Raw genomic sequence first — 26,999 nt, forward strand, 5'->3', positions numbered from 1 at the left:
TGACGGCGGATCTCAGCGGCGTGGTGCAGTGGAGACTCGGCGCCCGATGCGCGGTGATGGACTCGCGCAGGTGGAGGCAGTTGTCTGGCGTCATGGTGGCGTCGATGGCAGAGTGGCCTGACAAGGTAGAAGCCTCAATATCTGCTCTGAAGACGGACCCGTGGAAGATGGCGGCGACGACACATGTGAGTGCGTCAGACCAGTTTATGCCCCAGACCCGGTATGTGGCTCGGATGGGGCTTCTGGCTTTTGATGATAGGCTTAGGTGAGTGGTCCGGGTATTTGGCTCAGGTAGCACCCCTTCATCATATGGATAGGGGTAGTGGCATATGTTGCCAAAATGGCGGATTCAGGCATATTGTTGTAATACTTTGTAAGGTCCTCGAGAATAATCAATAAAGTGGCCGTATGCATCTCCTAGATGCAGAGGCCGGGGGTCATCCTCCTTTTCTAGAAAAATCATATCGGAAATATACTTGTCAAGGCTTTTGTTGCATACATACTCAAAGCAGAGCAACCTTTTCAGTATTTCAGCAAAAACATGCTTTCCACTCTGCTCTACCAATTCCCAACTTGATTCAGCACAGTAACCAATAAGTTGTACTAGATTTTGGTGCCTGATCGCTATAAGATGTCTGACTTCATCCTCGAACGTTTTATCGTCCAGCAGATGTATTTCAAAAAGCTTCTTCATGACAATGATTTTCCCACCCTTAAGAACTCCCTGTGTTTATCAGTTAAACCTCTCTTCATAGTATATACAAGTGTCTTTGATTCATTGCCGTTAATAATATTTGAAAAGTGGAGTAAACAAAATGGTCATACCTTGTAAACCACTCCATATCCACCTCTGCCAAGGTCCGATTCAGTGGAAAAATCACATGTGATGCCTTTCAAATTCTAGAGGAAGAAACATCGGTGTTGCTTTTGGATCTTGTAGCTTGTTCTACAGTTCATCACGTAAGATAGCCATTTCTGGTCACAGAAACCACCGTTTTAGAAAGAAAAGAGCAACTACAGACCCTTCTCGACAGATACTATGATGTGAGTTATTTACGTCTCAACAACTCAAACCACCATGTTAACTTTGATATTTACTAAAAGAAGAGTAGTCATCTACAGAAGGAACCTTGTTAATTCTTAGAAAACACCACGATCCAGCGGATCGATGTGACATGTAATCCCTAGGCATGATCCTGTTGAAAACAAGCTAGCTACTTCTGTGGATATTTGGCTTGATCAATACTACGAATAAACATGGGCATATTTCATCTACTAATTCTCAAGATCTGAGCGTATCAAGATAAAGATCGATCAAAAGGAGTCATGCAGACAGTAACAGTAAGAAGCTGGAGCACTGACCTCGACGACTCATAGCTGCTCAGAAAACATGTACTGTTCAAGTAGAATATCAAGGCGCAGGAAGACTATCAGACTGTCGATCTGCCTTTAAAGGCTACCAATTTAGATCTAGACCAAACGGAGTACACTTGACATTGACACTCAGCCTGGGGTCCGCACACTAATGACGGTAGGTTAGAGAGACCGGTCCAGCCACAGTATCTAGCCATGGTAGATGAGATTCCACAGCATGTGATGTGATGTATGACAGATCCTGCCAATAATATCCGGGGTAGGTGAGCATCAAAACACAAGAGATTTTGGTGACATCCTTTACAATTGCCTGCTAACGTTGTAACCCTGCAGTCAAAATTTCAAGAGTTCAGATCCTGAGTCATAAGGATTCCTAACAGTACATGGAGGGGAACAGCAAATGTAGATTCTTAACAGCAATTGCTCACTTCATCTTACCCATGGTCCATGAAATAGTCTTGCCTGGCCCGGGGTCTGTATGCAGAGCATCTATTGTTCATCCAACTACCCTTTCGGCTTCTCAATCATCTTCATTTCTGCAATGAATGTTCAATGGACCGACACAATGATTCCATTGACCACTTGTCCACATGGCAAACGCCGGGTTCGGGTGCGGGTAATGGTGGCCCAAACCCATGCCCGTCTCGATATTTTTACCCAAATCCGTACCCGCACCTTGGCTTTCAAACTGTTCTCATACGCATACCCGTACCCACACCCGCACCTTGGGTTTCAAACTGTTCTCATACGCGTACCTGGCAGGGTGCAGGTAATTCCCGTGGGTAAAAATACCCATCTCGACCACCTTACCCAATTCAAACTTCACCGGTGAAATAGAAAGTTGAACCATTAGCATTGACAACTAGTAAACATGTGGAAATGGGATCACTTGAAGAAGAGGCTTGCAACGGTGGGTGAAAAAGGGAAATGAAAACTACCTCTAGTCAGTGCCGCCGAAGAAGCTCGCAGTACCGCGTCACGGTGGTGGAAGCAGCTCCGCACTGGGTGGTGGAGGAGGGACGTGTACGGCAGCGTCCCATTGCCACCACATCGCAGCCGTCGCGAGGGGTGTCTGCCAGCTTAGGAGGAAGAAGCGCCTCAAGGAAATGGGCTAGAATGCAACATGCAAGATGGCAACATCGTGGCCCAGTTCGGCAAGTCGAAGGCACCTGGCCATTTTAAGTTCAACAGACAATGGGTACCGACAACCCGCGAAACGGACGGGTAATAACCCTATTAGGGTAAGGGTTTGGGAAAAATAAATACCCGTGTGTTATAAATGAGAAAACTCGTACCATCAGATAAGCCAGATATGGGTATGGGAAGGCAATACCCATAGCCGCGTACCTGCATACCCATATACTAATACCTACTAATACCTGCATACCCATGTATATATGTGTGTATGTGTGTGTGCGTGTGCTCGCGCGCTGAAATGTTGAAGTAAACATACAGAAATATTGTGGATAAATGCGGAAATGCTGAAACATACATGGTGAAGTGTGAATTAGGTAAGGTGGTCAAGATGAGTATTTTTGCCTACGGGTACCCGCACCCGGACAAATATGGGTACGGGAACAGTTTAAAACCCAAGGTGCGGATATGGGTATAGGTTTAGGCAGAAAATATCAAGACAAGAATGGGTTTGGGCGACTACCCGCACCCAAAACCCGGGGGGTGCCATCTTGATTCCATCCTTTCATCCCAGCCCCTGTCCATGCGTTCCTAAGCCAAGCCATTCTTGCATGTATCAGCTCGTCCCTGGCCATGTATTCCGCAGCCACACATGCAATACATCTTCTAATCGTCTAGCATAATTTGCATACTTTCAAGGGAGAGAGCGCGGTGACGCAGGTTGTCATTGGGGACTTTGTGAGAACAACTAGACAGAGATAGTCAGATAGACTTCCACACTTTAAAAGCCATTTGAGTGTTAACCCAACCTAGCATGGGTAAGCCAACCGGAGAGAAACAGATCTAGAGTGGTGCCTGCCAGTTGATGATAGAAGCCATGGAGCTCAAGAACACCACCACAACGCTGGTCCAGCGCTTGAGCAGCACCGAAGCTCGGCTGATCCGCGTAGAAGTTCTGGTCCTCTTCAGCACCTTGGCGTGGGTTCTCCTTGAGCTGTTCGGCTCATTCCGCAGGCGGTATAGCCATGGGTTCTTCCGCCTCCTCGTCTGGACAGTGTACACACTGTCCACTGTGCTGGCGCCCTACACCATCGGCCTGCTGCAGGCTGGTCCATTCCGTGACCAGACGTTTGTCCTCTGGGGCACCATCCTCCTCCTGATACAAGTAAACCCTGTCTCCCTCTCTGTCTACAGTATCCAGGATATTGAGCAGAGGAAAAGGATGCTTGTGCAGCAAGTCTTGCAAATCATTCTGGTGCTATGGCTGATCATCAATGGGAGTGGTGGCAACAAGAGTTACAATGCTACCATATGGATTTTCTATATCCTGAGCATCATTTTGACATTCAGCAAGTTTGGGAATTTAAGTAAGGCAAGCAAAAAGGGAGGTTTGGTGGCGCATTCTAAAGTGATTGCTGATTACATGCTGTTTGAGCATCAGCTTGCTCCGGTCTTCAATCCATGCACTATGGAAGGGTACAGCTACATATTTCACGGGGAAATGGAATTGACTTCCCTGCTTCCAACCGCGCCTGACTACAGAGTTGTGTTAAAAGAGGTAATCAATTCAGAATACATCACCATTGATTCTGTTTGGCGATGGGTCGAGTCTCACAGCTTCAAGCACAAGGAAACTGCGGAAGTTTACAAGGATACTGCGCTCTCCTTCACATTATCCAAACTGTTGAAACGGAGATTCTGTGGCTACCGACTCAGTGAAGCCGGCCTTGAGAAGACACTGCATCTCGTTCTTCATGGGCTCCTCTCCGAGAATGCCAGCTACGTTTGTGCTTTTCGTGTTATCGAGGAGGAGCTGTCATTCATGTATGATTTCTTCTATACAAGGATGGAATTTTACTGGGGGAGGTGGGGCATGTCAGCAGTTGCTACATTGTTTGCTATTGTTTGGAACATCATTTCCGGAGCACTCAGCAGACACTACCATCGTAGTAATTTGGAACAGAGAGTCAATGGAACCGATGTTATTCGTTGGGTTACCATTGTTTTGCTTGCCAGTTTAGCTTTGATAAACTGCACGACAACATTTATATCTCCTTCTAGGATGTTAGTAGTGGATGACATCCGGGAATACATTACCAAGTCACGAACAAAAACTGTAAATGAGAGTCCCACAAGAGAAGGTACTTGGGAAAGAAAGCTTGGGCAGTACTCTCTGTTACTCAACTTCGACTATGATCCATGGAATGCACTGTCTTTTCTGTCACTAGGCTTGCTCGATGCAACAAGAAAAGGACAGAAGTCTGACAAGAAGATAAAACTGGCAGATACAGTCATCATCCGCATCCTCTCTCAGTTCAAAAAGAACAACGGCAAGCTAGAAAATGGACAAGCAGCACTTGCTAGAAATCAGCTGGGAAGCCAATTCTCATGGGCCTGCAACTTGCCAACACACATCCACACAATCCTTGTATGGCATATCGCCACAACCATCTCCCGGAACGAGCTGTCGCTGAAGGGCAACGACGACCTCCTTGTTGCCGTGAGACTGTCGGATTACTGTGCCTACTTGGTAGCTTTTGTTCCCGACATGCTGCCTGGTCATGGCTACGACACACGACGCATCTTCGACGCTGTGGTCATGGAGGCTCGGCAGCGCCTTGCCGGATGTGAAACTCTGAGTGGTAGGTATGAGAAGTTGATCACAGGCTTGCATGACGACGATGGTACAATCCTATATAAGGGAGCCGAGCTTGGGAGGCAACTTAGAGATAATGTTCCTGATCAAGGACAGCGTTGGAAGGTGCTGGCTGACTTTTGGGCAGAGTTCATACTCTTCCTGGCGCCATCGGACAATGCGCACATCCATGCAGAGATGCTGGCCACCGGCGGGGAGCTCATGACCCATCTCTGGGCACTTCTCACTCATGCTGGTATTCTGGGGCGGCCCTCTTCCTCCTCTGGGATAGACCATCTGGGAGGGTTTAATGGTACCACTGCACAAGAGTCTGTGGTTTGATTTTGCGGTCTGAAGCTTATGCTATCTTTCGTCTGCTTGTGTAATTGGTTCACTCTGTTTGTTCATCCTATAAAAAGTTTGGAATTTCAGGAGTCCACGTGTTCGTCCTGTTTAATGATTGAGTTATATTGCGAAGTTTATGCTATCTTCTACTACTAATATGCTTGAAGATTGACCACAACTTTGGTCTGTAATAGAGCTGTAGACTCTTGTTCTTTTCAGTTTGTAATATATATACTCCAAGAATTTGAAACTGCTGGGTGGTTTCATCATCCCTGTTCTGTTTATTTCACAACAAGTGACGTATGTTAGATGAGACCAGCCTTTTAGGACCCGGGAGTCTGGACTCCCTCTTATCATAACCATCCATGTACAATAGGAAACGTTGAGATCTGTGCCATGTCTAGAAACGCCAGTTGGATTAGCAGCCCCATACTTTTGTAATGCCGCAATTTTACCAGTGTTTCGAGCGCCACGTATCATGCATGCGCTCTAGTGGATCACTAGGTCCCAAGAGCATCGTAGCCACCTACTATTGGTAGGCTGTGTAGCTGCCATTGACAGATGTGACCAATCATCCTTAGCTCCATCTCTCTCTCTCTACTCATTGTCACCTCTCTCTCAGCTAGATGACAGATGTGATCACTATACGACTAGCCATAGTGAGAGTAACTTCAGCAGTAACATCGAGTCCAACTCAGCAAATTTGCTTTTGTGGCAGTGAGTTAATGAGAAGAGAGGTAGTAGTAGTAACTTAGCTAGTTACTGTAACATCACATGTCACAATGCAATATGAGTCTATAACCTAATAAATGAAGCTATGCATGTTACCACACTTATGTTACTACCCACTATGAAGGTAGTAACATAGTCTAGGAATACGTGTATGTTACTAATGTATGTTACTCTCCATTGTGGTTAGTCTAAAAAACACATGCATAGCCACGCCTTTTAGTCAGACTTTGAGAGAGCTTTTTTCTATTATTTTTAGTGAAAGAGAGCTTGTGAGAGACCCGAGAGAGACTGTGTTGTGCTTGAGCATGCATATGAGAAACAGTGACCACTGTGCAGCCTGTGCATACATGTTAGACACTTTAATAGGATACACAGAGCGCATGCATACCCCTATAACCTGCTGCCTACCCCTATAGGCTACTTGTTCTATAATTAAAACAGTCAAATGCCTAGACAAGCATGCAACAGCTGCAAATGTTCTGCGATTGCACATAACACTGCACGAATCTCAAGTGCGCCAGACGGTAGGATAACCGGGGGTCGGGACCCCCGGGAGCTACAACAACTTTTCGATGTTAGATTTGTGTGCTATCTGTGTAAAAGCAGCGCAGAGTTGTTTGTTCTGGGAAGTATGAATAGATATTTGGGTAAAATCTGCACCTTGATATGTGGAGAGAAGATTTAATCCACAGCTGCAGACCCCTGCTATTAGAGTTGTGCTTGAATACTTAGTCGACTTTCAGTTGTAAAGCCATGATTTGGCTAATTCGAGCTATTCTCTATCAATGGTACGAACCCCATGGGACGAGGTGCTAGTTGCCAGCTCCACACCCGGTTAACGTGAATGGAGTTTTCATCAATGAGCTAATCAAATCAAGTTTATTTAGTTAGGATCTCGATCGATCCCCAAGTCATTTCATACAGCTAGCTAGCTAGGTCTGTCATGTCTTGTTTAATCATGTGTGTGAGGCAGAAAGTGCAGAAGAACTGCACTGCAGTTATTGTTGGTGACCTCACCTCAAATGTTGTTTGGTTGGCTCTTCTCTGCATCCCAGTCCGAACTGCAAGTTGGCTGTCACGGAAGTCTGTCAAGAACGGTCGTCGGATTAACTGAGTTTCTGTTAGCCGTCCTTTAAAACTTTCTAGCAAAATAACACCTGGGAAGCACGAGCATAAGCATGTTGTTCAGCAAAGAGATTCCACCATACACCTAAAAATGCCTAATTCAAAAATGGCAAATGCTACATTTTGCACGCACAGGCAGATGCATGTGAGGTAAGACTTGCAACATATTTTCGCATGAAGTCAGCCTGAAGACTAATAGAATTTGGTTTGAGTATGTTGCAACCATTTCAATTTGTGTGAGGCTGCCGCTCCAATTCACAAAAATGTGCTATGCTATGAATCCATAAATTTGATCCAAATCCGTCACTTCCATCGCACAAATTCAGAGTAACAGCAGGTCAAAAAGATAGTGTACGATTACCGAAAAAGGATTTTCCCCGCTTTGTATTTCAAAGCAACCAACACCGAGTACAGATATCGCTGTGGCGAGCAGCACAACACATCAAAAGAAAAAGAAAAAAAACAAATGCCAACCACGGCAGCTCGGCAAAGCGCGGATGACCCGCCACCGCGGCGCCCACCGGATACAAATCACCACAGACCGAGGCTCTGATCCGCCGCGTACCAAGCAGCACCTCCAAGAAGGGATGTGACACCGACGATGCTGCTGCCCGGACAAGTCCTCGGGTTCCCCCGGGCACGCGGAGGGAGGTGGGGGCTGTATACCACAGACACCCTCCAGGGAGGAATGGTGGCACCGGCAGGTGTCATCGTGTCGGGGCCGAAGCAGGCAGGGATTTCTCCTGCATTCCAACCCCAACCGCCCAACCGGACGGAACCGACCCGCCAAACCGTCGCCCACCACCATGCGCCAACGCAGTAGCGCCGCCACCCACGCCACCTCACTACGAACACCACCACGAGGCCAAAAGGACCGGAGAGAAGCTCACCACGACGGGAGCAGCAACAGCGACGCCGAGCGGGAGGGAACCACCTCCACCGCCGTCGTGCGGGAGGCCCGTGCCTCCGGCACCGTCGCGGTAGTTGTCCGGACGCGGCAGCGGGGCATGCCGGGCCACCCCTGGCCTAGCCAGGCCGAAGCGGGCCCATTAAGCCCCGCCAACCGCGATGCAGCAGGCCGGCGTCAGCACCGCCGACACCCAGACACTCGTCGCATCTCCCACGCGTCCCAGAAGCCACGCCGGAGACCATCCCCGCCGTCGGCCCGCCCAGGCCCATATGGGGCCCGAAGGGCCCAGTTCTGGGCCGAGCAGACGACGCCAGATCCTGCCGCCGCGCCGCCCCGCCAACGGCAGCGCCGCCGCCCAGCTACTCGCCTGCATGCACAACGGAACCCCGCCGCCGCCTAAATGCACCCCCCGGAGCAGCTCCGCCCGTGCCGGAGAGCGACCGGGAGGGGAAGGGCCAGGAGGCCGCCGCCACCAGCAGCCCCGGGGCCAATCCGGCCGCGGGCGCCGGCGACGGCGGCGGGAAGGGAGGAGGGAGGGGGCCTGAAGGGAGGAGGCCTGGTGCGCGGCCGGTCGCCCGCGGGGGGGCGACGCGGTCGCGCGAGAGAGAGGGGGATCCAATAGTGTACGATTCACCATGGATAACGACCGGCGGCTAACTAATTAGGCATTTCCATTTAGTATGTTGTCAAGGGTATCAGATTCTATCTATCTATTACTGATGTTACAAAGATTTCGTAGTACCGAGAGCGAGTAGTTGTTCGAGCAGTACCAAGAGCTTGTAGCATGCGCAAATCAAACGCGTCGGCGAGGTGGGTGTGGCCGGCGGTCTCCGCCCGCTTCACGGCCAGCATCTTCACGCTGGCGAGGAAATCCTGCACCGGCACCACCATGGCACCATCGAACCTCTCGTCGGCAAGGTGAACGCAAGCGGAGGGAGAAGCTAGGAGAGAAGAGCGGGAGGGCACGTCCCGGACGAGCTCAGTCTCGGAGAGGGCAGCGAACCACCGCGAGTCCCCGGTACCGCTGCTCTCTGCGGCCGCGTGAGGTGGGGTTTGGCCGGCGGCGCGCGCCAGGAGAAAAGAGAAGAAGAATGGAGAGAGGGGAGAAAACACTGGGTCTGTGAGCTTCGATGGGCCCAATTTGAGTCGCTCACAAGACAACACGGCCCATGTAGACTGTGTCAAAACCGGATACGATCGATGCTATAAAAAAAGGTCGAACAGGTACCACCTCTGGGGTTCGTTATTGAAAAGGAGCGTCTTCTGGAGAATATCACAAGTGATGAGTTAGTGGACAAAAAGTCACATGAGCACTCCTCACAAGTTGCATGACCAGAAGAGAGGTTGAGGCAATCGAGCGGTGATGTTTTTTTTTGAAACGGAAAGCACATTGGCGAGCCCCATAGAGGGAGATCTCTAGGAGCAACGAAAATAATATGTTCGGCTCACGCCCTACTGTTACAAAAGTTTAACATAGGGTTGAGCCATGGCAGTGACCATGGTTATCTAAAGCGGCCGGGGCTGTGCATTAATTCCTCAATGATCAGCCTGCTTATGTATTTAATGGGATTCTATAGTCTTCATGAATCCCTTCGGCACAACATTGCTAAGTACCTATTCCAATTCTTCTGGGCGGGAAAGTGTAAAACTATCATATGGGTCAATGGTAGGAAATTTGCAAACCCTAGTATCAACGAGGCATGGGAATAATTTCCTCCAAACGGATGAATATCACGCTGCTATCTAAATGGCTTTGGCGGATTGCATCCGAAAGGGGGGGGGGGTCTCTGGTTGGACATCATGCGTGCAAAATATCTGCGTGGACAACCTCTTGTATTCGCTCAATGAGCATGAGGATCCCCATTCTAGCAATCGCTAATCCGGTTATTTCTGATTCTCGAATGGTCTCCTCCATGACGGCGGACTCATGGGCTAGCGCCCTTTTTTGGTTGGACCACTGATCCAGCCATCGGCCCTTTGCCTCTAGGTTCCCAAATATCTTCAGTATATGTACGCTGCCCAACTTAACGGTGGAAGCAGCCCTCCCGAGTCTCGGTAATCTAAGCTTCAGACGAACGTTTGGCCCCTTAGAGAGGGACCAATGGGAGGAACTATTAAGTTCTTCACACGCCTTCCTTGGACCAGGATACCAGGAGTTGGCACCTAGAGCCAAATGGCCAGTTATCCTCTCGGTCACTTTAATTATAGAACCCTCTTGTGGCTACACCAGGACCAAAAAAATTGAACCTCCTTTGGGAGATCAAATTGCCTCTCAAAATTCCGATTTCCTTTGGCAATTGGTTCATCATCGTCTACCCTCAGGCATTGAGGTGTTTAAGTGGAATGGCTCGGGTGATGGCCAATGTCCCTTTTGTGAAGCCCTCGAAGATTCGAACCACATCTTATTCTCATGCCCCTCAGTTCGGTTTCTATGCAGCTGTTTGCGCGAGATAGTGGGTCACAGGTGATGCCATGATAACCTTACAGACATGTTTCTGAAGGTACAAACCCACCAACCTTCCATTCTTCCGCCCCTATGGGTGGTAGTAGCTAGGGGTGCTATCGTGGACTTTATGAAATGTGTATAATAAAGTTGTAATTGAACATGTCATTCCTCTTAGGGCGACGGATGCTATTTACAAAAATGTGTAGGTTTCTGCAACTATGGCGGCCACTTAGAAAGTGACATGCTTGTGACGCCATCAACATGATCTCCGCGAACCTTCGCTCGATTGCTGCGCATCTTGATCCACCGCCTCCAGAGCCGGACTAATTGAACTTTATTATCTGTACTTTATTATTTGTACATCGCTGCGCATTCCATCACCGCGCATGTTGTTCAACCCATGTTGTCGTTTATCCTCCTTCCCACCTTAAATGAGAGAAGTCATGATGTTCACTTGCTCATAATGCATCCGAATGTGGTCAATCCCAAACGAATGATCTTAGCCACCGCATGACAAAGTTGTCGTTGAACCGCGTCAACGCAATAGTATGTTTAAAACTTTTGAAACCAATCTCGTCTATTTGGACGTGAGGACCACCCTCGACGAGCTACACTCTGCACCTGGTTCATACACATCCCTCATACCCCGACTCGCTTTCAAATCAATTTTTTTAAATGAATAAATATTATTTTTAAAAGGCGTCAACACTTTCTAAATTGTGTGGCTTTTAAAAAATGCTTGAATACTTTTTAAATTACCAGTGAATTCACTATCGGGCAGGTTTGATCCACAAAATATCCGAACTCCACTTGTGAGTAAATAAAAGTTGTTGTCACTACCACAGGGATTGGTCCTACATCGATGCACTTCTTTTTCACTTTTCTAATAAAAAAACAACAAATACTTGCTATTTTAGTTTAACGATAACAGTAACCTACGTCAAATGCTCACGGTTTAGAAAAGCTCATTCATCTATCTTGTTTGAAAAAAATAACCCTACGAAATGAAGTAGTGGCCTAAAAACTGGTATATATGTTTTATGCTTACAGAACTGGTGAGTTGCTAACTTCCCTTCGATATCTAATTTCTAGGCACACTAAAAGCATGTGCTAGTTTGCTTGATGGCCTTGCATTTTCTGAGTTCATCAGTGAACGGATTTGGTGGGTTGGCCAGAATTTGTGGAGAAATAAAAGGTCCCACTTGGTGAAGAAACTCAGACTAAAAAGGCAACCAAGGAAAATAAAACAAACTCTTGTTGTGCACATGGATTAAGAGTCATATAGTCGAGTAGATCATCGGGGTGCCGAACTCAAAGGCAGTGAGTACACAGAGATTTGGCTTGTACTGGACGCGCACGACGCTCAGCAAGTGGGCCCGCGATCTCTAGCTACACCCTCTTTCACTATTTAGCAGGCTCAAATGTGTTTTTAGATCTATCATTTGATCATCGATTTGACACGGATTATATGTCATGCAAGTTATATCATTGAATTTGTGTTCGACCACATTAGTTTGGAACACATGATTGGTCAAATAAGATTAAATTAAACACGAAAAAGAAGGACGCCACATACGTTGAGACGAGCGGAGTACATAACTCTTTTGAAAAGAAAAAAAAGAGGGAGTACATAACATTCTTAAAAGCAAATGACCCTGAAGCCTAAGCAACAACGTCATATATTATACAAAATTGTCGTCCACCACAACATTATCAGACCGGCAAACTGAGAAAGACGACCCGCGCCACGCATCGGCTCTGCGGAATGCCCAAACAAATGGCCCCACACGCACTTCCATGGTCGCCGCCGCCGGCTGGCGCGCCCTGTAGTTGTAGGCACGCACCCCCGGCGAACAGCCGGAAGAAATCAACGTGTGCTCATAATCCTTCACCTCCGTCGAGCGAGCACCGCACAAGTGCCGCAACAGAGCGGCGAAGAAGACCACAGCAATGAAGACGGCGATGAAAATCGTGGTTGCACTAGCATCGACGGAGCTGATATACGCCATGGAAATGGAATGGAGGACGATAAGGCGAGGACGTACGGTAGGTGCCCAGCTTCACCAACTGGGGCTAGTTAGTGCATATGATTGTACTGTGATTATGAGCTACTTATGGAATGTGTGGCGATGTTTCCAAGACGTGGTATGGTCGAAGCGACAAAGAAATGGCTTTGGTCTCTCCGTTTCTTGTCAGCAGATAGCAATGTTGATCATACATTCAATTTTTTTAAACGCAGGAAAGACGCGGGAAAATCATCCGGCTTAAATAAAAATCATCCAGTTTGCATGAAATTCATCTGTTCTGCTCATGTTTTGAATGTTTGCAGACAAATACACTGTTTGTATTAGGGGACCACGTTGGAGATGACCTAAGCTACCGTCACGTGTCACGCTCTAGTTGCTCCCTCTGAATTTTGTTTTCTTTTTTTTCTTGTATGTACTTTGGTTTTTAGATGATTTTTTTTGGCTTTTCGGTTTTTCCTTGGTTTTTATCGCCTTGCGAACAAGCGGGCCGTGGAGGCGGCTACTAGCCGTGGCTCGGAGGGAGGATCGAGTAGATCCGCGCCACAGCAACTTCCCCTGGCCAGCGACGACGACGAGGCCCTCCGCACCGTCATTCGCCGCTCGTACAGGTCTGTGGAGATGGACGCCCGCCGTTGTCGCTCCAAAGATGCGAAGGCGTTCCGCTGGAGGAGTCGGAGCGGTTGGCGAGGCTACGGGTGACAGCGGCGGAAAGAGCCGCACGACTCTGAGAGGAGCAGAACCGCCAAGCCCAGCGCGTGGTAGGCATCAACATCTTGTCCGTATATTAGAGTAAAGTTTGACTAAGTTTGTAGAAAAGAATATGAATATTTACCATAACAAATCTATATGATGTTAAAGTACATTCAATAATGCGAATCAACCTGTGGTTGCAAATCTATATGATATGCCGGCTCAGTCTTTCGGAGGTGCTCATAAGGATAGGGTGTGCGTGTGTGCGTTCATAGGGGTGAGTGTATGCGCGTGTATGTGGGCGCTTGTGTCTGTACTGATGCTCAAAGAAAAAATACATTCAATAATGGATCTAATGTTATTGACTTGTTATTGTACATGTTAATATTTTTGCATATATACTTTGTCAAACTTTACAAATCTTGACGTTGACCAAAGCTAATATGTGGAGTAAATAAAAACGAAGGGAGTATGTTCTAATTGTTGATTTAATTACGAGGGAGTAGTGAACCAGAAGTCTTTACCAAAAATACGCACTTTGTGTTTGTATTTCACGTGTTTACGGTTTATTGAAACTTTGCTGGAAAAAATAGTCCTATATTTTTACATGTGCTTATGATAACGAATTAAATTCCTTACCAAGTCCATCTCCTGTTGGTTTCTTTCTGTACGTGCTTTCGGACTGCCGTGATCAAGTCACGTTCGGACACGGTATTCCATCGCAGTACAGCTCGGTTAATAAATCATGGACGGGAACCTTGTTTGGGGTTGAAAAAGTATCAACCGAAACCTAGCCTAGCTCATATACTCCTACTATATCGTACTTACGTCTGCCAAATCGTCCTGTTGACAAACTAAAACTAATCAAGCACCTTTGATCGCATCGATCAATGGGTATCTGCCTCGGCAAGACTACTACTTCGCGCTCGCCATGGCCGGACCTCCCCCCCGACCTTGCCGCCCTCATCATATCCCGTCTACCGTCCCATCGAGACCGCCTCAGTTTCGGAGCCGTCTTCCGTGACTGGCGCCTCGCTGCGCGTCAGGAGCTGCCGCCGGCGATGCCGTGCATCAGCCTCGGCCGCGGCGCTTACCAGAGCATCGCCGATGGCAAGGTGTTTCGCTCGAGCCATGGCGCCGACGTCACCTCCTTCGGCAGCTACCTTCTCTACAAGCACAGCCGCCGACTCTTCCTTCGCGATTCTTCGTCCACCATCGAGATCCCAAGGGACCACCATGAGTGTGCTGACGAGTGCAGCGATAGGGGCGCCCATGACCCATGTGGCTCCAAGAGAACATGGCCACTGATTCCCGCAGAGGGCGTCGCCTTCACCATGCGTAAGGTCCTCGTGTGCTCGTCCAGTCTCCTCGTTGCGATCCTTAACCGTGACGCCGGAAGGCCAGTTTCCGCTTATTGCTTGGTGTTTTTCCGGCCGGGCACCGGTCAGCTCTCATGGGTGCTTCTGCTTACCACCAATATGTATGGGTACAAGCATGGGTACAAGTACAGGGACATTGCCTTGTACCGTGGAAAAATCTTCGCGCTCATATCATCGGAGCAGCTCTTCACCCATGAGATTGAACAGCCATGTCGCGTACAGCATGTCATCAAGGAACACACACCGCTGCCGCCCGGGATCGGTCCATCGTCGCCGAAGTTTCTTGTGAAGTACTACATAGTCGTCTCATCCGATAATAGAAAGCTATTAATGGTGCGGTGGAACATCCCTCACGCGGCCTACGTTCATCATTCAAAGATGAATCTGCAGGTGTTCGAGGCAGATTTGGAGAAGAGACAGTGGTTGGAGGTGAATGACTTGGATGGCCAGCTCCTCTTCCTGAGCAGGACTTGCTCAAGGGCACTCGCGGGCTAGTCGACGGAACACTACGGGCAGACATTTCGAGGAAATCGTGTGTTTATCTTGGGCACTGACTGGGCACGGATACGGAGGCGGTTGAACCCATGCACGTGCCATGATTGCGAGAAGCTCGGCAATGGTGTTCCAAGCTATTGCGTGTATGACATGACGAGTGGAAAGCTTAGCCTTGTTTCGTTACGTAGAACTCGTAGAAGGAAAAATGCAGGTTCAGAATGGTTCTTCCCTTCTGGGTGAAAACTGAAAATCCCAATTTAACTCAATGCAGAGGTCGTAGAATGAGACATCCAAGTTCAGTATGGACTTCCCCTGTGGGTGAAAAAAATCCAAGTTATTTCAACATTGCAAAGCCTACTCATCTTCGGTATTGCCATTTTGGTTAGAGTAACATGTGTATGTACGCTTTTGCTAATCATCAGGCACCTGAAATTTTCTGATCGCTCAGTTGATTCCATGTGTCTTCGGTCACGGGAGGCTGTAGGCTCCTTCCGCTTCGTCACATGTGTGAAGTGTGTCCCTCCGTGTTTGCCCTGTGTGCTAGCTATACCCAGTCGACTGCGTGTACGCCTGATGTACTTATGTGTGTCTGTGTTGTGTGTGTTTATTTGTACGTGTGTGTAGGTGACAGGCATGTGTGTGCAAGAGAGGGAAACATAGAGATGAGGCAGACGAGAACAACGACATGAGGTGCAATTCTATTTAGGCGCATCGCGAGAGACGATTAATCTCCAACATTAGTGTTTGGTCAGATGAATTTTACGTATTCATTGAATGCCTACTCGCCTAATTGCTTTGAAAAACGATTCATATAGCCTTCAACAATAACCCTCCAGCTGACATTGAGTTGTTGTTTGGAACGTGGTTAGCTGGGCTGAAGCATACTATAGCAGCTCGTGTTTGGATTGAAATATGTGCGCTTTTGTGGGCTATATGGAACTGCCGGAATGATTTTTCAAGGAAGTCGTTGCCGATCTGGTCAACATCGTTGTCCCCGTTGACGGTCCGGCTAGGGCTGGGCTATGAGCAGAAGATAATAGAGTGGAGGTGCTGCGGCGGGTCGTCGACAGCTGGCCCAGGAACAAATATTTAACGACGAAGACCCTAAGAGGGACAGGATGCCGTGCGCCGCCACTGCCGCTTTCGTCCTAAGTGGACGACGGTTTTGACCATGGGTGTAGGCCGAAGGGTAGAGAAGGCAGCAAGCCTGGCACCCCAAGAGGGACACGACACCCGCAAACATGGTTACTGCCAGCGCCAAGGTGTGGAGCTTTTGCTCTGCACCTCCCGTGCATCCCCCGAAGCTGGACAAGGACGTCGCATGGGAATTCAAGATCTAGATGAGGGAAAGACCACAATCGAAAACAATCGTCTCGCCAAGATCACATGTCTTCGCACACGACGCACCAGCATCAGCAAGCCAAAGAAATGTTTATCGACTGCATACGACACACCAGCAGCAACCAAAGCCAAAGCCTACTTTAAGGGATGCCAGAAAAATCCAGGTTATGTTAGCTTTGAGGATGCGATCACCTCCAATGAACTTTGGGAGGGCGGCAGCCATCGATCGGATGCAAGAACTAGGGAACAACTCGTGAGGTTGTCGTTGCGGCTATACATATGCGAGTGCCGACAGCCCTCGCGAGCAACCATGACCTATTTGTTGAGTATAATGTTTATTAGGAAAGACGAGATAGACTAGGATTTATTCTGACTTGTCTTGTATCTCAAGTAGATCATTGTACTCCTATATATATGCCCACGAGGCTCAAGCAATCAAAAACTATTCCACCAATCCTCTCTCTCCCTTCTAACATGGTATCTAGCTTGTCAGCACCCACTACCAGAAAAACTGGGGTTGCCGACGGCCAAATCTATGCCGACGGCCCCCGTGGGCATCGCCGGACCTATGCCGATGGCCAAGGATAGGCCGTAGGCGTAGAGAAGTCGTCGGCATACATCCATCTATGCCGACGGGGCCGTCGGCATAGACGAGGCCGTCGGGACCGCCCGGGATACGCCTATGGGGCCCGTCGGCATAGCACGGGCCCACCTGCCCGGTCAGCGCTCACCATTTGACGGCGTTGAACCTACGCCGACGGGTGGTAACGGCGGCCGTCGGCATATCTGTGGCAGAGGTATGCCTACGGCATAGCCGTCGGCATAGGCCCCTCTGCCACATCAACGATTCATGTGCCACGCCACGTCATCGATCCGTGTGTGCGCAGGTATGCCGACGGCCTTGCCGTCGGCATACGTGGGCATTACTTTATTTTTTTATTTTTACTTTGTTTTGTTATTTTTACTTTATTTTAGTTTTTGCTTTTGCATAAGATAATTATGCCTTATCTAAAAAAACATACCCGATGGTATGTCGATTGCCCCCCGTTACGAACGTCGCTATCGCCGTGTCACGGAGGGGGGAAACGGCCGACACGGAAGGAATTCTGGTTGGGGGGGGGGGTTCGGGGTGTAGCTATGTCACCGAAACATCGCACGGGTCCCGATGCATATGTGAAAGTGTTCATGCATGCGTACACACCCGTCTTGGGGCTCCGTGGTGTGCCCCCCCTCACGGACGGCGCCGCCGCTGGCACCTGGAGGGGGGAAACGGACGCGTGGGGTCTACACGGAGGGGATCTTGCTCTGGGTCTGGCCCGGATGTTGCTCCAAAGTGTTCCTATGGGCTGACCTAACACAACCGGGTGGGGAGGTCCACTGGTCAAAGCCCGTCCGTGCAAAGTCAAAGGGCTAGATCCCGTGGTCAAACGCTACAGGGTTAGGCGGGACGGGGGCACTGGGGGTAGCAATGCCACCGGAGCGTCGCATCGGGCCCTCATACATGCGGGGTGGTGTGGTGGCATGTCCGAAGAGGCGGGACGCGTCTCCGGGGCGTGGCCCCCCCTCACGGACGGTGATGACACGGTAGTAGACGTTCTGCGGTAACGATGCGGCGTCAATATTACAAAATACTCGGAGCGCGATAAAATCATGAATTTTTTTGCACGACGCGGGCACATGTGCTATAGGAACGATGGTATTTTTTCATAATTTTTGGTGATGGAGAAGTATCCGAAAAATTCCCTCTACGCGGATTGCCCTTCGCGCGTCTACGACTGTGGCCGGCAGCCTCCGGGGGCTAGCATGCCGCCAAATCTTGCATAGGCGGCCTCTCACAAGTCTGGAAGTGTTGTGGCGGTTGCAAACGCCCGGCACGCGTGTCCGGGGTGTGCCCCCCCTCACGGATGGCGCCGCCGCCGGCACCTGGAGGGGGAAACGAACGCGTGGGGTCTACACGGAGGGGATCTTGCTGTGGGTCTGGCCTGGATGTTGCTCCAAAGTGTTCCTATGGGCTGACCTAACACAACCGGGTGGGGAGGTCCACTGGTTAAAGCCCGTCCGTGCAAAGTCAAAGGGCTAGATCCCATGGTCAAACGCTACAGGGTTAGGCGGGACGGGGGCACTAGGAGGGTAGCAATGCCACCGGAGCGTCGCACCGGGCCCTCATACATGCGGGGTGGTGTGGTGGCATGTCCGAAGAGGCGGGACGCGTCTCCGGGGCGTGCCCCCCCCCCTCACGGACGGCGATGACACGGTAGTAGACGTTCTGCGGTAACGATGCGGCGTCAATATTACTAAATACTCGGAGCACGATAAAATCATGAGTTTTTTTGCACGACGCGGGCACATGTGCTATAGGAACGATGGTATTTTTTCATAATTTTTGGTGATGGAGAAGTATCCGAAAAATTCCCTCTACGCGGATTGCCCTTCGCGAGTCTACGGTTGTGGCCGGCGGCCTCTAGGGGCTAGCATGCCGCCAAATCTTGCGTAGGCGGCCTCTCACAAGTCTGGAAGTGTTGTCGTGGTTGCAAACGCCCGGCACGCGTGTCCGGGATGTGCCCCCCCTCACGGACGGCGCCGCCGCCGGCACCTGGAGGGGGGAAACGGACGCGTGGGGTCTACACGGAGGGGATCTTGCGTTGGGTCTGGCCCGGATGTTGCTCCAAAGTGTTCCTATGGGCTGACCTAACACAACCGGGTGAGGAGGTCCACAGGTCAAAGCCCGTTCGTGCAAAGTCAAAGGCTAGATCCCGTGGTCAAACGCTAAAGGGTTAGGCGGGACGGGGGCACTGGGGGGTAGCAATGCCACCGGAGCGTCGCACCGGGCCCTCATACATGCGGGGTGGTGTGGTGGCATGTCCGAAGAGGCGGAACGCGTCTCCGGGGCGTGCCCCCCCCCCTCACGGACGGCGAAGACACGATAGTAGACGTTCTGCGGTAACGATGCGGCGTCAATATTACTAAATACTCGGAGAGCGATAAAATCCTGAGTTTTTTTGCACGACATGGGCACATGTGCTATAGGAACAATTGTATTTTTTTCATAATTTTTGGTGATGGAGAAGTATCCGAAAAATTCCCTCTACGCGGATTGCCCTTCGCGCGTCTACGGCTGTGGCCGGCGGCCTCCGGGGGCTAGCATGCCGCCAAATCTTGCATAGGCGGCCTCTCACAAGTCTGGAAGTGTTGTGGCGGTTGCAAACGCCCGGCACGCGTGTCCGGGGTGTGCCCCCCCTCACGGACGGCGCCGCCGCCGGCACCTGGAGGGGGGAAACGGACGCGTGGGGTCTACACGGAGGGGATCTTGCTGTGGGTCTGGCCTGGATGTTGCTCCAAAGTGTTCCTATGGGCTGACCTAACACAACCGGGTGGGGAGGTCCACTGGTTAAAGCCCGCCCGTGCAAAGTCAAAGGGCTAGATCCCGTGGTCAAACGCTACAGGGTTAGGCGGGACGGGGGCACTGGGGGTAGCAATGCCACCGGAGCGTCGCACCGGTCCCTCATACATGCGGGGTGGTGTGGTGGCATGTCCGAAGAGGCGGGACGCGTCTCCGGGGCGTAACCCCCCCTCACGGACGGCGATGACATGGTAGTAGACGTTCTGCGGTAACGATGCGGCGTCAATATTACTAAATACTCGGTGCACGACAAAATAATGAGTTTTTTTGCACGACGCGGGCACATGTGCTATAGAAACGATGGTATTTTTTAATAATTTTTGGTGATGGAGAAGTATCCAAAAAATTCCCTCTACGCGGATTGCCCTTCGCGCGTCTACTGCTGTGGCCGGCGGCCTCCGGGGGCTAGCATGCCGCCAAATCTTGCGTACGCGGCCTCTCACAAGTCTGGAAGTGTTGTGGCGGTTGCAAACGCCCGGCACGTGTGTCCGGGGTGTGCCCCCCCTCACGGACGGCGCCGCCGCTGGCACCTGGAGGGAGGAAACGGACACGTGGGATCTACATGGAGGGGATCTTGTTGTGGGTCTGGCCCGGATATTGCCCCAAAGTGTTCCTATGGGCTGACCTAACACAACCGGGTGGGGAGGTCCACTGGTCAAAGCCCGTCCGTGCAAAGTCAAAGGGCTAGCTCCCGTTGTCAAACGCTACAGGGTTAGGCGGGACGGGGGCACTGGGGTAGCAATGCCACCGGAGCGTCGCACCGGGCCCTCATACATGCGGGGTGGTATGGTGGCATGTCCGAAGAGGTGGGACGCGTCTCCGGGGCGTGCCCCCCCCCCCTCACGGACGGCGATGACACGGTAGTAGACGTTCTGCGGTAACGATGCGGCAGCAATATTACTAAATACTCGGAGCGCGATAAAATCATGAGTTTTTTTGCACGACGCGGGCACATGTGCTATAGGAACGATGGTATTTTTTCATAATTTTTGGTGATGGAGAAGTATCCGAAAAATTCCCTTTACGCGGATTGCCCTTCGCGCGTCTACGGCTGTCGCCAGCGGCCTCCGGGGGCTAGCATGCCGCCAAATCTTGCGTAGGCGGCCTCTCACAAGTCTGGAAGTGTTGTGGCTGTTGCAAACGCACGGCACGTGTGTCCGGGATGTCCCCCCCCCCTCACGGACGGCGCCGCCGCCGGCACCTGGAGGGGGGAAACGGACGCGTGGGGTCTACACGGAGGGGATCTTGCTGTGGATCTGGCCCGGATGTTGCTCCAAAGTGTTCCTATGGGCTGACCTAACACAACCGGGTGGGGACGTCCACTGGTCAAAGCCCGCCCATGCAAAGTCAAAGGGCTAGATCCCGTGGTCAAACGCTACAGGGTTAGGCGGGACGGGGGCACTGGGGGTGGGGGGTAGCAATGCCACCGGAGCGTCGCACCAGGCCCTCATACATGCGGGGTGGTGTGGTGGCAAGTCCGAAGAGGCGGGGCGCGTCTCCGGGGCGTAGCCCCCCCTCACGGACGGCGATGACACGGTAGTAGACATTGTGCGGTAACGATGCGGCATCAATATTACTAAATACTTGGAGCGCGATAAAATCATGAATTTTTTTGCACGACGCGGGCACATGTGCTATAGGAACGATGGTATTTTTTCATAATTTTTGGTGATGGAGAAGTATCCGAAAAATTCCCTCTACGCGGATTGCCCTTCGCGCGTCTACTCCTGTGGCCGATGGCCTCCGGGGGCTAGCATGCCGCCAAATCTTGCGTACGCGGCCTCTCACAAGTCTGGAAGTGTTGTGGCGGTTGCAAACGCCCGGCACGCGTGTCCGGGGTGTGCCCCCCATCACGGACGGCGCCGCCGCCGGCACCTGGAGGGGGGAAACGGACGCGTGGGGTCTACACGGAGGGGATCTTGCTATGGGTCTGGCCCGGATGTTGCTCCAAAGTGTTCCTATGGGCTGACCTAACACAACCGGGTGGGGAGGTCCTCTTGTCAAAGCCCGTCCGTGCAAAGTCAAAGGGCTAGATCCCGTGGTCAAACGCTACAGGGTTAGGCGGGACGGGGGCACTGGGGGGTAGCAATGCCACCGGAGCGTCGCACCGGGCCCTCATACATGCGGGGTGGTGTGGTGGCATGTCCGAAGAGGCGGGACGCGTCTCCGGGGCGTGGCCCCCCCTCACGGACGGCGATGACACGGTAGTAGACGTTCTGCGGTAACGATGCGGCAGCAATATTACTAAATACTCGGAGCGCGATAAAATCATGAGTTTTTTTGCACGACGCGGGCACATGTGCTATAGGAACGATGGTATTTTTTCATAATTTTTGGTGATGGAGAAGTATCCGAAAAATTCCCTCTACGCGGATTGCCCTTCGCGCGTCTACGGCTGTCGCCGGCGGCCTCCGGGGGCTAGCATGCCGCCAAATCTTGCGTAGGCGGCCTCTCACAAGTCTGGAAGTGTTGTGGCTGTTGCAAACGCCCGGCACGTGTGTCCGGGTTGTCCCCCCCCCTCACGGACGGCGCCGCCGCCGGCACCTGGAGGGGGGAAACGGACGCGTGGGGTCTACACGGAGGGGATCTTGCTGTGGGTCTGGCCCGGATGTTGCTCCAAAGTGTTCCTATGGGCTGACCTAACACAACCGGGTGGGGACGTCCACTGGTCAAAGCCCGCCCATGCAAAGTCAAAGGGCTAGATCCCGTGGTCAAACGCTACAGGGTTAGGCGGGACGGGGGCACTGGGGGTGGGGTGTAGCAATGCCACCGGAGCGTCGCACCAGGCCCTCATACATGCGGGGTGGTGTGGTGGCAAGTCCGAAGAGGCGGGACGCGTCTCCGAGGCGTAGCCCCCCCTCACGGACGGTGATGACACGGTAGTAGACATTGTGCGGTAACGATGCGGCATCAATATTACTAAATACTTGGAGCGCGATAAAATCATGAATTTTTTTGCACGACGCGGGCACATGTGCTATAGGAACGATGGTATTTTTTCATAATTTTTGGTGATGGAGAAGTATCCGAAAAATTCCCTCTACGCGGATTGCCCTTCGCGCGTCTACTCCTGTGGCCGATGGCCTCCGGGGGCTAGCATGCCGCCAAATCTTGCGTACGCGGCCTCTCACAAGTCTGGAAGTGTTGTGGCGGTTGCAAACGCCCGGCACGCGTGTCCGGGGTGTGCCCCCCCTCACGGACGGCGCCGCCGCCGGCACCTGGAGGGGGGAAACGGACGCGTGGGGTCTACACGGAGGGGATCTTGCTATGGGTCTGGCCCGGATGTTGCTCCAAAGTGTTCCTATGGGCTGACCTAACACAACCGGGTGGGGAGGTCCTCTTGTCAAAGCCCGTCCGTGCAAAGTCAAAGGGCTAGATCCCGTGGTCAAACGCTACAGGGTTAGGCGGGACGGGGGCACTGGGGGGTAGCAATGCCACCGGAGCGTCGCACCGGGCCCTCATACATGCGGGGTGGTGTGGTGGCATGTCCGAAGAGGCGGGACGCGTCTCCGGGGCGTGGCCCCCCTCACGGACGGCGATGACACGGTAGTAGACGTTCTGCGGTAACGATGCGGCGTCAATATTACTAAATACTCGGAGCGCGATAAAATCATGAGTTTTTTTGCACGACACGGGCACATGTGCTATAGGAACGATGGTATTTTTTCATAATTTTTGGTGATGGAGAAGTATCCGAAAACTTCCCTCTACGCGGATTGCCCTTCGTGCGTCTACGGCTGTGGCCGGCGGCCTCCGGGGGCTAGCATGCCGCCAAATCTTGCATAGGCGGCCTCTCACAAGTCTGGAAGTGTTGTGGCGGTTGCAAACGCCCGGCACGCGTGTCCGGGGTGTGCCCCCCTTCACGGACGGCGCCGCCGCCGGCACCTAGAGGGAGGAAACGGACGCGTGGGGTCTACACGGAGGGGATCTTGCTGTGGGTCTGGCCCGGATATTGCCCCAAAGTGTTCCTATGGGCTGACCTAACACAACCGAGTGGGGAGGTCCACTGGTCAAAGCCCGTCCGTGCAAAGTCAAAGGGCTAGATCCCGTGGTCAAACGCTACAGGGTTAGGCGGGACGGGGGCACGGGGGGGTAGCAATGCCACCGGAGCGTCGCACCGGGCCCTCATACATGCGGGGTGGTGTGGTGGCATGTCCGAAGAGGCGGGACGCGTCTGCGGGGCGTGCCCCCCCCCCCCTCACGGACGGCGATGACACGTTAGTAGACGTTCTGCGGTAACGATGCGTCGTCAATATTACTAAATACTCGGAGCGCGATAAAATCATGAGTTTTTTTGCACGACGCGGGCACATGTGCTATAGGAACGATGGTATTTTTTCATAATTTTTGGTGATGGATAAGTATCCGAAAAATTCCCTCTACGCGGATTGCCCTTCGCGCGTCTACGGCTGTGGCCGGCGGCCTCCGGGGGCTAGCATGCCGCCAAATCTTGCATAGGCGGCCTCTCACAAGTCTAGAAGTGCTGTGGCGGTTGCAAACGCCCGGCACGCGTGTCCGGGGTCTGCCCCCCCCCCCTCACGGACGGCGCCGCCGCCGGCACCTGGAGGGGGGAAACGGACGCGTGGGGTCTACACAGAGGGGATCTTGCTGTGGGTCTGGCCCGGAGGTTGCTCCAAAGTGTTCCTATGGGCTAACCTAACACAACCGGGTGGGGAGGTTCATCCGATGAGATCATCGTGGAACATGTGGGAGCCAACATGGGTATCCAGATCCCGCTGTTGGTTATTGGCTGGAGAGTTGTCTCGGTCATGTCTGCATGGTTCCCGAACCCGTAGGGTCTACACACTTAAGGTTCGATGACGCTAGGGTTATAGGGAATAGATATACGTGGTTACCTAATGTTGTTCGGAGTCTCAGATGAGATCCCGGACATCACGAGGAGTTCCGGAATGGTCCAGAGGTAAAGATTTATATATGGGAAGTCCTGTTTTGGTCACCGGAAAAGTTTCGGGTGCTATCGGTAACGTACCGGGACCACCGGGAGGGTCTCGGGGGTCCACCAAGTGGGGCTACCTGCCCCAGAGGGCTGCGTGGGCCAAGTGTGAGAGGGGACCAGTCCCAGGTGGACCACTGTCTTTTCTGTCACTAGGCTTGCTCGATGCAACAAGAAAAGGACAGAAGTCTGACAAGAAGATAAAACTGGCAGATACAGTCATCATCCGCATCCTCTCTCAGTTCAAAAAGAACAACGGCAAGCTAGAAAATGGACAAGCAGCACTTGCTAGAAATCAGCTGGGAAGCCAATTCTCATGGGCCTGCAACTTGCCAACACACATCCACACAATCCTTGTATGGCATATCGCCACAACCATCTCCCGGAACGAGCTGTCGCTGAAGGGCAACGACGACCTCCTTGTTGCCGTGAGACTGTCGGATTACTGTGCCTACTTGGTAGCTTTTGTTCCCGACATGCTGCCTGGTCATGGCTACGACACACGACGCATCTTCGACGCTGTGGTCATGGAGGCTCGGCAGCGCCTTGCCGGATGTGAAACTCTGAGTGGTAGGTATGAGAAGTTGATCACAGGCTTGCATGACGACGATGGTACAATCCTATATAAGGGAGCCGAGCTTGGGAGGCAACTTAGAGATAATGTTCCTGATCAAGGACAGCGTTGGAAGGTGCTGGCTGACTTTTGGGCAGAGTTCATACTCTTCCTGGCGCCATCGGACAATGCGGACATCCATGCAGAGATGCTGGCCACCGGCGGGGAGCTCATGACCCATCTTTGGGCACTTCTCACTCATGCTGGTATTCTGGGGCGGCCCTCTTCCTCCTCTGGGATAGACCATCTGGGAGGGTTTAATGGTACCACTGCACAAGAGTCTGTGGTTTGATTTTGCGGTCTGAAGCTTATGCTATCTTTCGTCTGCTTGTGTAATTGGTTCACTCTGTTTGTTCATCCTATAAAAAGTTTGGAATTTCAGGAGTCCACGTGTTCGTCCTGTTTAATGATTGAGTTATATTGCGAAGTTATGCTATCTTCTACTACTAATATGCTTGAAGATTGACCACAACTTTGGTCTGTAATAGAGTTGTAGACTCTTGTTCTTTTCAGTTTGTAATATATATACTCCAAGAATTTGAAACTGCTGGGTGGTTTCATCATCCCTGTTCTGTTTATTTCACAACAAGTGACGTATGTTAGATGAGACCAGCCTTTTAGGACCCGGGAGTCTGGACTCCCTCTTATCATAACCATCCATGTACAATAGGAAACGTTGAGATCTGTGCCATGTCTAGAAACGCCAGTTGGATTAGCAGCCCCATACTTTTGTAATGCCGCAATTTTACCAGTGTTTCGAGCGCCACGTATCATGCATGCGCTCTAGTGGATCACTAGGTCCCAAGAGCATCGTAGCCACCTACTGTTGGTAGGCTGTGTAGCTGCCATTGACAGATGTGACCAATCATCCTTAGCTCCATCTCTCTCTCTCTACTCATTGTCACCTCTCTCTCAGCTAGATGACAGATGTGATCACTATACGACTAGCCATAGTGAGAGTAACTTCAGCAGTAACATCGATTCCAACTCAGCAAATTTGCTTTTGTGGCAGTGAGTTAATGAGAAGAGAGGTAGTAGTAGTAACTTAGCTAGTTACTGTAACATCACATGTCACAATGCAATATGAGTCTATAACCTAATAAATGAAGCTATACATGTTACCACACTTATGTTACTACCCACTATGAAGGTAGTAACATAGTCTAGGAATACGTGTATGTTACTAATGTATGTTACTCTCCATTGTGGTTAGTCTAAAAAACACATGCATAGCCACGCCTTTTAGTCAGACTTTGAGAGAGATTTTTTCTATTATTTTTAGTGAAAGAGAGCTTGTGAGAGACCCGAGAGAGACTGTGTTGTGCTTGAGCATGCATATGAGAAACAGTGACCACTGTGCAGCCTGTGCATACATGTCAGACACTTTAATAGGATACAC

At 51.3% G+C, this 26,999-nt stretch overlaps 1 protein-coding gene and 1 long non-coding RNA gene across 5 annotated transcripts in view; one reads left to right on the forward strand and one right to left on the reverse strand.

Moving 5' to 3' along the window:
- LOC123149719 (uncharacterized) overlaps positions 1-26,999 on the reverse strand; it is a 73,796-nt gene that overhangs the window by 42,241 nt on the left and 4,556 nt on the right. The window contains exons 1-4 of one of the 4 annotated variants that reach the window (XR_006474821.1): positions 2,313-3,043; positions 1,813-2,194; positions 1,363-1,701; positions 826-975 (exon numbers count right to left, since the gene is read on the reverse strand). This is a non-coding gene — a long non-coding RNA (uncharacterized lncRNA). Of the gene's footprint in view, positions 1-825; positions 976-1,362; positions 1,702-1,802; positions 3,044-7,237; positions 7,378-26,999 lie in introns of those variants that run through there. The other 3 variants (XR_006474820.1, XR_006474819.1, XR_006474822.1) reach the window with 3 other exon arrangements.
- On the forward strand, positions 3,072-26,023 carry LOC123149717 (uncharacterized). The gene is made up of 2 exons (XM_044569428.1): positions 3,072-4,736; positions 25,144-26,023. The coding sequence occupies exons 1-2, from the start codon at positions 3,374-3,376 to the stop codon at positions 25,890-25,892; spliced, it is 2,112 nt and encodes a 703-aa protein (XP_044425363.1). The 5' UTR covers positions 3,072-3,373; the 3' UTR covers positions 25,893-26,023.

This window comes from Triticum aestivum, chromosome 7A (genome assembly GCF_018294505.1).
Source record: "Triticum aestivum cultivar Chinese Spring chromosome 7A, IWGSC CS RefSeq v2.1, whole genome shotgun sequence".
Lineage (NCBI taxonomy): Eukaryota > Viridiplantae > Streptophyta > Magnoliopsida > Poales > Poaceae > Triticum > Triticum aestivum.